The following is a 12846-nucleotide window of genomic DNA, read 5'->3' on the forward strand; positions in this document are numbered from 1 at the left end:
TGTGAACTAATTTCAGGAATGGATATGCATGTGTTTTCTTTGGGAAAGAAGTGTCCCATTTTGTTAGGCATTAATGTAAATAATGCATGGGAAACAGTTGGGATTTACTGATCAAAATACCTTTCTGGTGATTTAGTAGTTGAGACAAGAAGTTTTTCCCCTTGAAGCCATTGGCTTAAATGAGTTCAAGGTGAATGCTAGCTTAAGGAAGGCCCCAAAGAAGTGAGCAGTTTCATTTCCTGTAGAATTCCCATGCCATCAGGTATCCCTGGTAGAAATTTTTGTATTCCTGGCAGTCTTGACAAAGTGATGAAAAATGGCATGAGCTTGATAACACACAGTTCTTTTCTGACATAAAGCAACTCTTTGAGCTCACAGAAAAAAAAAAAAGAAAAAAAGAAAAAAAAAAGGACTGTATTTACATTATCTATTTTCTTTAAAAGTTACACTTTCTGAAGTCACGTCATAACTGAGTGAACTGCAATTAGTAATTCCAAATGTTGCGTTTTCAGCCTAGACACAGAAAAGAAAGGAAAATGTAAACATAATTCTTCCAGCCACATAGCTTCAAGAAAGCTGCAGATTTATCCATTAAGGACAGCATTTAATTAGAAATAACAAGTGGATATTTTTATTTTATTTTTTAATAAAAACTCTAATGTTCATATAATTATATATTTGTTTAGAAATAAATATTCTTATTCTGTTCTTATTCTGTATTCTTTCCATTCATGCTTTACTGACAGTTCTTTTGCTATCTATAGAGAAGAGGGATTCAATAAGTGTGGGATTCATTCCCTGTGTTAAAAGAGAAGCAAGATTTCATGTTTTATTTATTTATTTATTTATATTATTTATTTATTTTTCTGTAGATGAACAGTAGATTCAAGAGCCTTCCAATTGCCTTTAGTTTTTATGCTCATCTTTCCTGAAAGCAGCATAAAGAAGTGATGATGTGCCATCACTCCCTCACCACTGGGCCTTATGTTCCAAGTCACATAAAACAAGGAACAAATCTTTTGGCTCTGCTTTCATCCCTTGTTTACACAACAGAGTAATAATCAATGACTAGTCTGATCTAAAGAGAAATAATAGCAGCTCCCCAGTGTACCAGACCCATGTGAGATTGAGTGTTGATGTCTTCTGGAGGAATTTCTGTGGTCCTTTTCATTGCATTGCAGAGTAGGTGCTGCCTTACAGCCACAGACTGGTTCCTGCTCTGATTTCTCATATTTGTTAATGCACACTTTTCAGCTTTCTACTGTCATCCCTCCATGCTTGAACTCAGGAAAAAGACCATCAAACACAAGTATTTCAGGCTTAGTATAAAATTCTCATTTGAAATAAAGAGCTATAGGTTCAGAATTCCCCGCACACTGCTTAGCTGTGCTTTCAGGGCATGATTAATTTCTCAGTGCAAATCATCAGGCAGACACCTGCAGGGGTTCCTTACTGGTGGCTAAAGCAAAAGATTGAAACAGGAGTGCTCATTCATAGATGAGATCATAATTTTACTATGGAGATACACCTGCAATTTTTTCTCCAGCTCAAGAATGTTAGGGCTACCATTTAGATTTATATGCAGTTTTCTAACATGTTACTTTCAGATGCTGAAGTCTGCGATCAGGATCTTCAGGGAAACACCATATGCATCCAGAAAACCAATTTACAACAGAAGGAAATGCATTGAAAGGCGATGCTTTTTTCACAAAACTTCACTGCCAGACCTTCCCCTCCCTCTCAGCAGCCGAGACGCATGAAACATTTGCAGCCGGCGGTAGCGGCTGCTGACCTCGGCGGCCACATGCAGCATCACGACCGCCCTGCGAGGCCGCAGGGCCCCGCAAGCCCAACTCCCCTGGCCCCGCGGTCAGCGGGAGGGGACGACCACCCAATACCTGGGCCCTTTGGGATTTTCCCTCCCTCCCTTCTCCCAGCCCCGCCGCCGCCAGGTGGCGCCGCCCGCCCGCGCTTAGCGCCGAGCCGCGGGCGGTGCGGGTGCGGTGCGGGTAAGGGGCTGGGAGCGGGTGCGGGTGCGTCCCGGAAGCGGAGCCGGGAGCCGGGATAGAAATGCTTGGCTAAAGGGGGAGCCGCCGCCGAGCGAGGTCCGCCCGAGGAACCCTTCAGGGCGTCGTGGGCAGCCTTTGGGCTTGGCGCGCCCCAAACGAGGCGTCCACCTGAACGATTCGTATCCTCACTGTTATCGGCGGTAAAGTCTGTGAATCCGAGCAGCTTCCAGCTCGCGGTGCTGAGCCGTGTCGCCGCAGCGGCTGCCGGTACGCGCTAGCGCGTCGGTGGCGTGTTTGTACCGCGGCGTTTCAACTCGACGGGTGTAAGTGCCGGGAACGGGGGGACGGAGCCGGCACGGCTCTTCCCAGCTGCCGGCGACGAGCTGCAGCGGCCGCCCTGGGGAGACCACCCCGGTAGGAGCCCCGCGCCCCGCCGCTGCTGCCCGCGGAGCCGGAGCGGGAGGTGCCGGAGCTCCGCTGCCGGTGCCCGGATCCCTGCCGGGTGCGAGCGAGTGTGCGTGTGTCTGTGTGTCAATGTGTGTGTGTGTCTGTGTGTGTGTGTGTGTGTGTGTGGTGAGGGGAGGAGGGAGGAAGTGGGGTGGTGGTGGTGCCGGCCGGGGGGGGGGTGGGGGGGTGGATTATTGGCGATGGGCGGGAGAGAAAAAGGCGACTCCTGTTTCCTTTTCTTTCTGCCAGCGCGATCTCGGCTCATTTTCTCTAAGCAATACAAGTTCACGGACGCGCTACCTAGCCAGCCCTCCTCTCCCGTCATGGACCTCCCAGGTAAAAAGGCCGTTCCCCTCCCCGCCGGCCGTTCCCTTTGCAAAATACGATTTTAAATATTAGCAGTGATAAGGTGCGGAGTAAGGCGAGTGGTAGAGATGCCTCGGGGGAAAAGTAGGGGGGATCTCCCGGCAGCGAGAGCTCAGTGTGTTCTGCTGAGCGGAGAAAACCGAGATGCAACTTCCCAGGGAGACGTCGGGTGAGGTTTTGCCTCTTGCGATGTGTTCTGCATGCCGGGGCGGGAGCCGGGGGATGCCTGAGCCGGCCGGCCGCTTCCTTCCCCAGAGTTTAGGGAGCCCCAGGGATCGGCGGCAACGACGGTAGCCTGGCCTGGGGACAAAGGGCTGGGAAGTACAAGAGACCCCCGAGCGCAGCAGCCCCCGGGCGGGGAGGACAAAGGGCTGGGAAGTACAAGAGACCCCCGAGCGCAGCAGCCCCCGGGCGGGGAGGAAGGAGGGCGGCGGCTCCCGGAGCCCGGCCGGGGCAGCGCTGCGGCGGGGGCGCGGGCTCCAGGATGCCCCGGCGTCCTGCAAGCCCCAGGGATGGAGGAGCAGCGCAAGGCAGGGCGAGAGGGGGCATAAAAATCTTTTTAGAGAATCTTCCCTAGTGGCTGGGGCGTTAGGAGACCGAGGTTAAAAAAAAAAAAAAAAAAAAAAAAGTGGGGCTACGGGAGCTAGCGGGGTGCTGGAGTTCTTCGCTCGGTGTGGGGCTGGGAGGGGACCGCCCGCCGCGCCCCCGGGGTGCTCGGCAGTGCGTTCGGGGGCGAGCTCTGCCCCCCTGCCGCCTCCAAGTGCCGCTGGGGCTACACGGGGGAAAGAGCAGAGCAGAGCAGGGGAGGGGAGGCGCCGGGCAGCGCGGTGTCCCCCGAACCTGTTGTGCCGTCTGGGGCGGGGCGGGGGGGGATCCGCCGCCGGTGCCCGTCTCCCCCCTACCTCACCGCCGCCTTTTGCCCTTGCCAGGCTGCGCGCCGCCCGTCCTCTGAGGAGGCTCCTTCGCCCCGCGGGGAGGAAGAGGAGGAGGAGGAGGAGGAGGCGGAGGAGGAGAAGGGAGGAAGGCGCGGCCCCAGCCGCCGCCGCCCAGCCGCCGTCCCGCAGAGCGCTGGCCGCGGGGCGCCGCGGCGGCAGCAGGCGCGCAGCCCCCTCCGCCTCCCCGCGCCCGCCCGCCCGCCCGCGGCGGCGGCGGCGGCGGCAGCGGCTCGGGGCGCCCGCACGACGGCGGCGAGCCCGAGCGGCGGCGGCGGCGGCGTCCCGGCCCTGGGCATGGGGCGGCGGCGGCGGCGGGGGGCGCTGGCGGAGCCGGCGGGCGGCGGGTGCTGCTGCTGCCTGGCGGCGGCGCTGCCGCTGCTGCTGCTGCTGCTGCCCGCCGGGTGCCCGGTGCGGGCGCAGAACGACACGGAGCCCATCGTCCTGGAGGGGAAGTGCCTGGTGGTGTGCGACTCCAGCCCCTCGGCCGACGGCGCCATCACCTCCTCCCTGGGGATCTCGGTGCGCTCGGGCAGTGCCAAGGTGGCCTTCTCGGCCACCCGCAGCACCAACCACGAGCCCTCCGAGATGAGCAACCGCACCATGACCATCTACTTCGACCAGGTCAGACGCCACCCGCTTTGCCTCCGCTGCCCCCCGGCATCACACGCCTGATTTCCTTCTCGCTCCCCCGCCGCCTGCTAACGCTGACCCACCCGCTCCGTAAACACTTCACAGTTCCCCAGAAGGAGTTTGGGAAGTTCTCGTAGGTGGCAGCCGGGCTTTCCTGGGGCGGCGGTGGGGCTGAACGGTCCTGTCCCACCGCTAACGCGGAGTGAGGGGACCTCTGCCCTGGGACCCCGTGCCTCGGACCCTGGCGGGGGCGCCCCGCAGCCGAAGATTGCCCCGGGCAGTCAGGGGCGACCCCGCGGGGAGGGAGCGCATACTCATTTGAGGGGCAAAGGGAGCACAGCCGTTGGCTGATGGGCAGTCGCCAGATCTGCCGCTTCCGAGCGCGTCTGGCAGTGTCACGGCACCTCCCGGGGGATGGGAGGGCAGAGGAAGAAGAGGGTGTTCCCCGTGTACAACACCCACGCTATCAAACGAGGCGGGGGATGGCCCCGGTGGGTGAGGAGCGGGGTTATCCTGCATGGTTTATGCCGGACAGACGAACAGAGCGTCAGGCATCCCGAGCTGGTCGTTCTGCCCCTTCCCCGCCGTCTTGCCAGCCTCCCGGAGTCCATGCCCCGTCATTCCGCTTGATTTTTTGCGATTAAATGTACTTAAAAAAAAAAAAATTTTTTTTTTCCTTTTTTTTTTTTTTTTTTAATTGCCCCTGACACCTGAAGTGGTATTTCAGGGTCAGCCAAAATGTGCACACACACACTGTTCTTTTTTTTTTTTTTTTCCCCTCAATCTGTCTGTCCACCTGTCATTCATCTGTCTAATTGTTCCTCCTAATGAGTTTCCACAGCTATTCCTCGTGTACAAGATCCCATAATGTCAGACCAGCAGAGAAGAAAAAAAAAAAGTTTCTTCATGTATAGCGTATTTTATATATGCTTTACCCCACAATGCTCAGTTCTCGGGAGTTCGAAGCGTTGTTCCCTCGGTTCCCACAATAACGGATTAGTTTTTCCCGCTTTCTTGGAAACAATGGGGTTCCGCCCCTCCTGGGGACCTCTTTTTTTTTTTTTTTTTTCTTTTTTTCTGCTTCGTATTTTTCTTCGTTAATACCGAGCTCGCAGACTGCAAAACTGAGCGAAACTGTGCAGGAAACAGTGACAGCCGCCGGGCCAGGCGGGAGCGGGGACGTGGCCGAGCCCCATGGGGGCGAGCACGGCGGAGCAGCCGGCAGGTTCTCACCCCACGGGAGCGCCGCGGGAACGTGTTATTTATTTATTTATTTATTTATTTATTTCTGTTGCAACTTCTGACAGAGTGCTCAACTCTTTTTCTTTCTTATTCTTATTCTTATTCTTATTCTTATTCTTATTCTTATTCTTATTCTTATTCTTATTCTTATTTTTTTTAATTTATTTTGTTTTGAGAGCCATTGAAATATATGGCGAACTGAGATTGTTGTTGGGGAAGAGGAGCAGGCTCCCGCCAGCCGCCCGAGGAGGTTGCAGGCCAGCCGACACAGCTGTCCAGAGAGACGGAGAGGCACGGGAGGCAGATGCTCCTGGTGCTGAGGATTCCCTATCCTCCTTTGTTCCTCTCAGATGAAAAATATCACGGTCCGATTTTAGCTGCATACGCTATTAAACTCGAGGGCAAGTCTTTTCAGCAGTGCTAGCTGAAAACGTACTTTTACTGATAAGTTCCAGGTTTGTCTTTCTACTTCACTCCCCACCACCGCCACCCCTTGCCACCGTTGCTTTATTGACAGCGCAGTGTGGACATTTGCACTTCATCCAACAGGCTTTGGAGCTCATCATTGCATAACTAAATCATTTATGATGTGATGTTTTTTAAATGCCTCTGTAACTTGTCTCCTTTCCCCTGCAGTGCACTTTTAATTGCACTGCAAATGCCATTTTGAGTACACTTTATATTGGTCATGGAGCTCATGTTGGATTTTCACTGTCACTTTGCTAAGGCAGGGTCTAATCTTTCTTTCTTTCTTTCTTTCTTTCTTTCTTTCTTTCTTTCTTTCTGTGTCTCTCCTCCACATCCCCCCTCCTTTTTTTTTCCCCTTTGTTTACTTTCCAGGTATTAGTTAATATTGGCAACCATTTTGATCTTGCTTCCAGTATATTTGTAGCACCAAGAAAAGGAATATATAGTTTCAGTTTCCACGTGGTCAAGGTCTATAACAGACAAACCATCCAGGTGGGTTGTGATCTAAAGAAGATGATATCTTGCCTTTTTCAAATGCTCTAGACTGCTTTTTTTTTTTTTTTTTTTTTTTTTTAACAAACCCAGAAAGTAAAGAATGAGGCTGTAGGTTATTTTAATTAAAGGGGTCTCCATGCATGACAAAAATCATATATTGCCTTAGTTTAATTCATCTGCTTCTAACCTGTGCAAAAGTTTAATGAAGTGCACAGGACAAGCAAGTCACTGAGAGCATTGACAAAACTCAGATTCTCTCTCTTTGCACTTTTTAGGTAAGTTTAATGCAAAATGGCTACCCAGTGATTTCAGCTTTTGCAGGGGATCAGGATGTCACCAGAGAAGCAGCCAGCAACGGGGTCTTGCTCCTCATGGAAAGAGAAGACAAAGTGCATCTCAAACTGGAAAGGGGTAACCTCATGGGAGGGTGGAAATATTCAACCTTTCTGGCTTCTTAGTCTTTCCACTATAAAAGAAGGCCAAATAGGAGACAGATTCATGAGCTGGAGCAAAGATTCAGTCGTTAACAACACCCTGAACTTGGCAACACATGACAATATTTCCAGTCACCCTGTCAGACTGTCACAGTAGAAGAATGATAACCTTCTAAACTCCAATATTTACTTTGAATATTGACAATTCCTTGGAAACCTGCGCCTCTAATTAGTTTTAGACGACAGTGATCTTTAGGAGAAATGAAATTATCGACCTGAGCAATTTGTACCTGTGATTGTAAAGTCAATTTTGGATTTTATTGTTGGGATTGTTGACTTTCTTCTTCGAATATTTTTTCCCTCTCTTTAATTTTTTCCCCTTTTCTTTCTCTTCTTGTTGTCCCAATGAGACAAATAACTCGGACCACACTATTGCTTTGTCAAAGGTTCACGCCAGAGCCAGAAGAATGAAGTGTTCAACTCAATGAGGTGTTCTTTCCATGCTTTATTTCTTTGTGTTGTATAGCCTTAAGGGAAAAAAAAAGGAAAAAAAGAAAAAGAAAAAAAAAAGAATTGCTTCAGTCTCAATCCTGTATTTTTCTGGGGGAGGGGGATTCTGAACATTACTGTGTCAAGAAGTGCTTTATCCAGTGAAGCAAAATTTGCACGATTGGAATCTCTTTTGTTTTGTGTTGTTCGTGTTTTTTCATCGACTTTTTCTTTTTTCTGATTTTTGTTTGTGTGCGCTAAAAATGTAAGCTAGATTGATCAATAAGGCAAAACAAAGCACATATATACCCTGTAGCTCTAAGTAAAGCTAACCAGTGAACAATTCTGTCTGCACTTTCTAGCTGATCTTTATAGACCTACTTAGAGAATGAGAGAGAAAGAGTAAAAGAGCTACATGATTCTTCAATTACAATCTGGAAACCAGTAAAGGAACTGACATTTCTGAATTGTCCTGACATTTCTAGAAGCAGCAATGGAGGCTTTGAATATCTTATTTGAACATGCCCTAAGATATATCTTTTCTTTGCATTACCAACCATGTTTTGGGTGCTTTTAGTTTATATTTGATATATTTGTTCACTAATGCTTGAGTACACATTGTGGGAGCCCAGAAAGATGGTGGAGTAAATTCTTCCTCTTCCAAGTTAACTAAAATCATCTCCAATTGACCTGTCCACGGCAAGTATCTGAGGAGCTACCCTTAACATCTTTGACAGCATTTGGGAGAGGGGCCTCAGAGGATCAGCAAATGCACCTGAAGTTACGCAGATGCCGTGTATTTATTAGTCATGTGTATTCTTCTCAATACAAATAACCTCAGAATTGCGGCATTGGAATGTGATCAGTATTGGTGGTTAGGAAAAGCTATAACTCCAATTGACAACAGGTAAAATACCAGGCTAACGTCAAATACATACTTTTACCTCATTCTCATTAAATAAAACTTATTTCTTCACTTATTTATGACAGTGTGCTGAGGAAATTCTTGCATGAGGAGGTCCAGAAGGAACATTTGTATTTTTTCATATGATTTTAACTTAATTAATCTAATTTAAAATATTTCATCTTGCTATTAATCCCACAAGAGTGGATGTGTATAAGAATTTATTTTTCTCAGATTTACTCCTCTGCCACAAAAAAAAAAAAAAAAAAAAAAAAAAAACCAATGCAAAGGCATTTGCTGCAAATCGGTGGTAGCTAATGTTGTATTTCAGAATTATGGTGGACGTCATTTTCATTGTAAATTTATCATTAAAGGGACAAAATCAATTAAAGTCATATATTCTTAAAAAATTCTTATCTGTGTTGCTTATGATAATTCAGATGACTAAAGCCAATTTTTAATATTTTGGTATATTTTCACGGTTGGTGTTTATTCGCTTTGGCATTTCACTTATCTGGTTACTGAATGAATGAGTTTCAGGTTTTGTTTTTTCTCTGGGTTGCATTTTCTGGTTCCTTCTTGTGCATTGGCATGATTGTAATGTTTCTAGTTGCCGAATATCACAGGGCTATGTTTAAATAGAAGAAATAAAACCTGAGAGAACAACAACCTTTTTTTGTTCAAACACAAAAATAATTATGAAAATAGTTGTTCCAATGGTAAACTACAAACTGTAAAACTATTTTTAAACCTAGGTTTTTGTGTTTAAAACTTGCTTTGATCTCTCAAGAAAATATACATTGATTTTTGTTCACGGTCCCAAGTTTTCATTTTCTATTACATTCCCTCAGTGTTATTTTGAAATTATGCCTACCATAATCATATTCAGTTTTCCCATTTATCTTGGTTGATCTGCCTTGAATAAGACAGTGACGTCTTAGCTCTAGCTCTCTTCTGAGCCAAACAAGGCTAATGACAAGGTTTTCTTTGGATATATTCTTGGAATTTTCTTAAGCCAATGAAGCTGCAAAATCTGAATATCCCATTTCATGAATTCAAGTTTAGTAATTTTGGCCATGCTTATGTTATAAAGCTAAATATGTTTATATGATTACCAACCTCCTGAACGTGAAGCAAGGTCTCTAATATACCGCTGTTACATTAAATGGAAACAGGGTAGTAAATTCTTATTGTACACTAATTAGAAACATGGTTACATGGCTTTTTTGGAGTCTTTGTTGTTGTTGTTGTTGGGGGGGGGGCATATTTGTTCTTTTCCCCTTTCACTTTATTTTGTACCTGAGTTTGAGTAGGTGCACCTATCTGGCACTGGCAACAGTAGACATTCTGATATACATATAAGGGGTAAAAACATCCTTATATGTATTAGGGAAGGTATACGTACATCAGCAGCATTGTAGAATGCGACAAGAAATATTATGTGAAGCTGCTTGAAGGAGCCTCCTGGCACATAAAGAATAGGCTTATCTAAAGTTATAAAAATAAATTGATTGGGTATCATTAAGAGTTGGTGCAAAGTTCATGTTGAGAGACACCACAAGACTTAGTAATTGTAAAACATCATAAGGAAGCAGGCCGGTGGCACAATGACAGCTCTGCTTCCTGTGGGAGTAATAACACAATATTCCTTCCAACAACTTTCAAACTTTCTCATAAATTGCTGTGCAACCCTGTCATAAATTATTCCTCTGAGAACACTGTACATTCGATAGTTTCCCTTCCAGGGACCAGCTGTGTCTTTCTCACCTGGGTGTCTTTGGGAACTATTGTTTTATTGTTCCTTCAGTGTACATTTGTCAGACTAGAAACCAGACCTATATCAAGAATTATAAATACTCATCATATACTTCATTTTCTTCCTCTAGATCTTCAACTTTTATATCCATCGATTGAACATGGTCTTGCAAAAATCTGTGTGCCCTTACCTCCCTCTGATTCAGTGGGTGTGATGGATGTGCCATGTCTCTCATTACTGGTCAGCATCTTGGAAGCTGGATCTGTTTATACTGATGGTAGGAGGAGAAAGACAGACAGGGTGACACTAAGGAGATGTTTAGCAGTTATATTTTGCTTGTTGGTTGTGACATTTTTAACTTCTAAAAAGAACATTTTGTTTTTATTGACCAAATTTCTATCTTTCACAAGCCGTCAAAGTAGAAAATATGCTAAAAGGGCCTGTTTACCGATGCAGTTATTCAGAAATAGCTGAAAGTGGTTTCATATCTTTGTAATGTGACATTCATTTCAGGAATAGGCAGGGTCACAGGTAGAGTTAATTAAAAATAATTCTTATAATTACTAATTTTATTTCAATCCAGGATATATTCCTAGTGTTAACAAGCACCCAAATATCAGTGTCACTACAATACTTTACAATTTTCATTGGTAATGACTTGTCATCTCAAAATTCATTAAAATTATATATAACTAAATTATATAAAAAAGGTTTTCACTTGTTTTTCTCCTCTTTTTTTTTTTTTTTAATATATATATATACTATTGCAATGCCAGGGAAGGTCTCTGGGTCAGTGCATGATTCCTAGTTTTTGAACTTCACACTGTCTTGTAAAATTGTTCCAGGACCATCTTTGATCAGATGAATTACGTCCGTTTTTAATCATGGTGTTAAATAATGATGATTCATTGTAAAATAACCAACATTTTAATGGAGCAGATTCTTTTGTTTGGCTTAACTTCACTTGTCAGAATGTTCAAAACAAATTTATGATTACTGATTGTCTTTTAACTCAATCACATTAACAGGTTATAAACTCCGGAGAATTATCGATATCTATCATGACTGTAGTTAGACACAGATTAGGTGGTTTTCCAGATGACAGACAAAACTTTTGATCAGCTGCTTATATAATCAATTATTAGAAAATTCCAGCGTTCCATAGTAAAATAGATACATTGTCTTTTGAATAAAGAGGATAATTCTTCTTGTTTTACTTCTGTATAGTCTATTCCTCTATAGGAGATCTTATGAAAAGCATCAGCAGTGTTGGGCCTGAATTGTAGGGCCTGGATTTCAGTTCATGATCTACAGTTATGTTTACTTTGAAAAAGAGTGATAATAATCACTGTAAAAGTTAGCATGAAATACATTTTTCGGTTTAAATTTATTTCAACTGTAATCATAAACCTGATAGTGTAACCAAAGTCCTACAAATATGTCGCAAACTCATGTTATAAATCCGTTTTTAAAAAAATCAGTGTTTCCAGTGTTTCACATAGCTGATCTTTTCCTTGTTAGCCAGTATTAGTAAAATCCAAAGACCAGTAACTGTATTTCATACCATCTGAGTGTAATCATGAAAATGCACTTTACATAGCAAGTAACACTTTTCTTTCCAAGTAATAATGTTGAAGTATTTAGTTAACCCCCTCAGGTCTTCATGAGCAATATAAAGGTGGCTAACTTGCTAGGTTTCTGCAGATTAGGTGCCATAGATAATATAAATAATGGCCTAGGAAAACAATAAGAAGTTATAGAGTACTATAATTATTTCTGTAATTAATAAATAAACAAGGAAATAAAAGTAAAAAAAAAAAAAGTAAAGTAAATAAAATCTGTATCAATGGATATCAAGGTGGTAGAGACTCATGCTCCAAAACTCAGGAAATATTAAAGTATATTGACAGAGAAATGACTTTTTCTGATATTGTTTGGCCTTTCTTTTTCTGAAACATTAACTAAACAATTTAATTGTTATTTTATTTATTGTCATTCTAAACCTTAAACTGTTTATCTCTGCTTACATTCAAAAGTACAAAAATAATAGCTAGTGACATTATATATTTAAGCACTGAGAGCTGCCATAGTTCAGGTAATATTAAGGTAAAATGAAGCAGAGTTATTAATAAAAGACTTCATTGCCTCAAGTTCTGAATGCTTCTGTTATGAGTGAACCTCTAGTGCTGTGTAATGCATTGTGGGAACTGTTTCAAAACATCAGGCAAAGATATTAAAGAGTGGAGATTCAGTCTGTCCTTCTATTGACAATTGATAGGAAATCCACAAAACGTATTCAAACTGAAAGAGAAAATATGTCCGTTATATTTACTTGTTTATCAAGAATAATTTGTATATGCTGACTTAATTTAAGTTGTGCAAACATTTTCTGTATGATGCATTATGTTGACACATAGAATTACTCATGCAGAGTCCTATGGTGACTTCAGTGGAGAAAGGATAACGAGTTTTCCAATTTCATATATGTTCTCTAAGAGAAATAACCTAGCACAGAACTCATGATGCTGCTACATTTTTTTCTTTTTTTTTTCTTTTCCCAGAGAAAATATATAAGAATTCAGAAAGTATCTTGTATCTTTTGATTTTTATTAATTTTTTTATTGTTACTAACAGCAGAATTTTCTCAGCCCTTTCCATAATAGTATAACTA

At 44.2% G+C, this 12846-nt stretch overlaps 1 protein-coding gene across 1 annotated transcript; it reads left to right on the top strand.

Annotated features, from left to right (window-relative positions):
• Positions 1–4051: 4051 nt before the first annotated feature.
• Positions 4052–8549, top strand: CBLN2 (cerebellin 2 precursor). The gene is made up of 3 exons (XM_035550566.2): positions 4052–4378; positions 6470–6589; positions 6868–8549. Exons 1-3 carry the CDS (start codon positions 4052–4054, stop codon positions 7048–7050), a joined length of 630 nt encoding a protein of 209 aa, XP_035406459.1. The 3' UTR covers positions 7051–8549.
• The last annotated feature ends 4297 nt before the right edge of the window (positions 8550–12846 follow it).

This window comes from Cygnus atratus, chromosome 2 (genome assembly GCF_013377495.2).
Source record: "Cygnus atratus isolate AKBS03 ecotype Queensland, Australia chromosome 2, CAtr_DNAZoo_HiC_assembly, whole genome shotgun sequence".
NCBI classification, from domain to species: domain Eukaryota; kingdom Metazoa; phylum Chordata; class Aves; order Anseriformes; family Anatidae; genus Cygnus; species Cygnus atratus.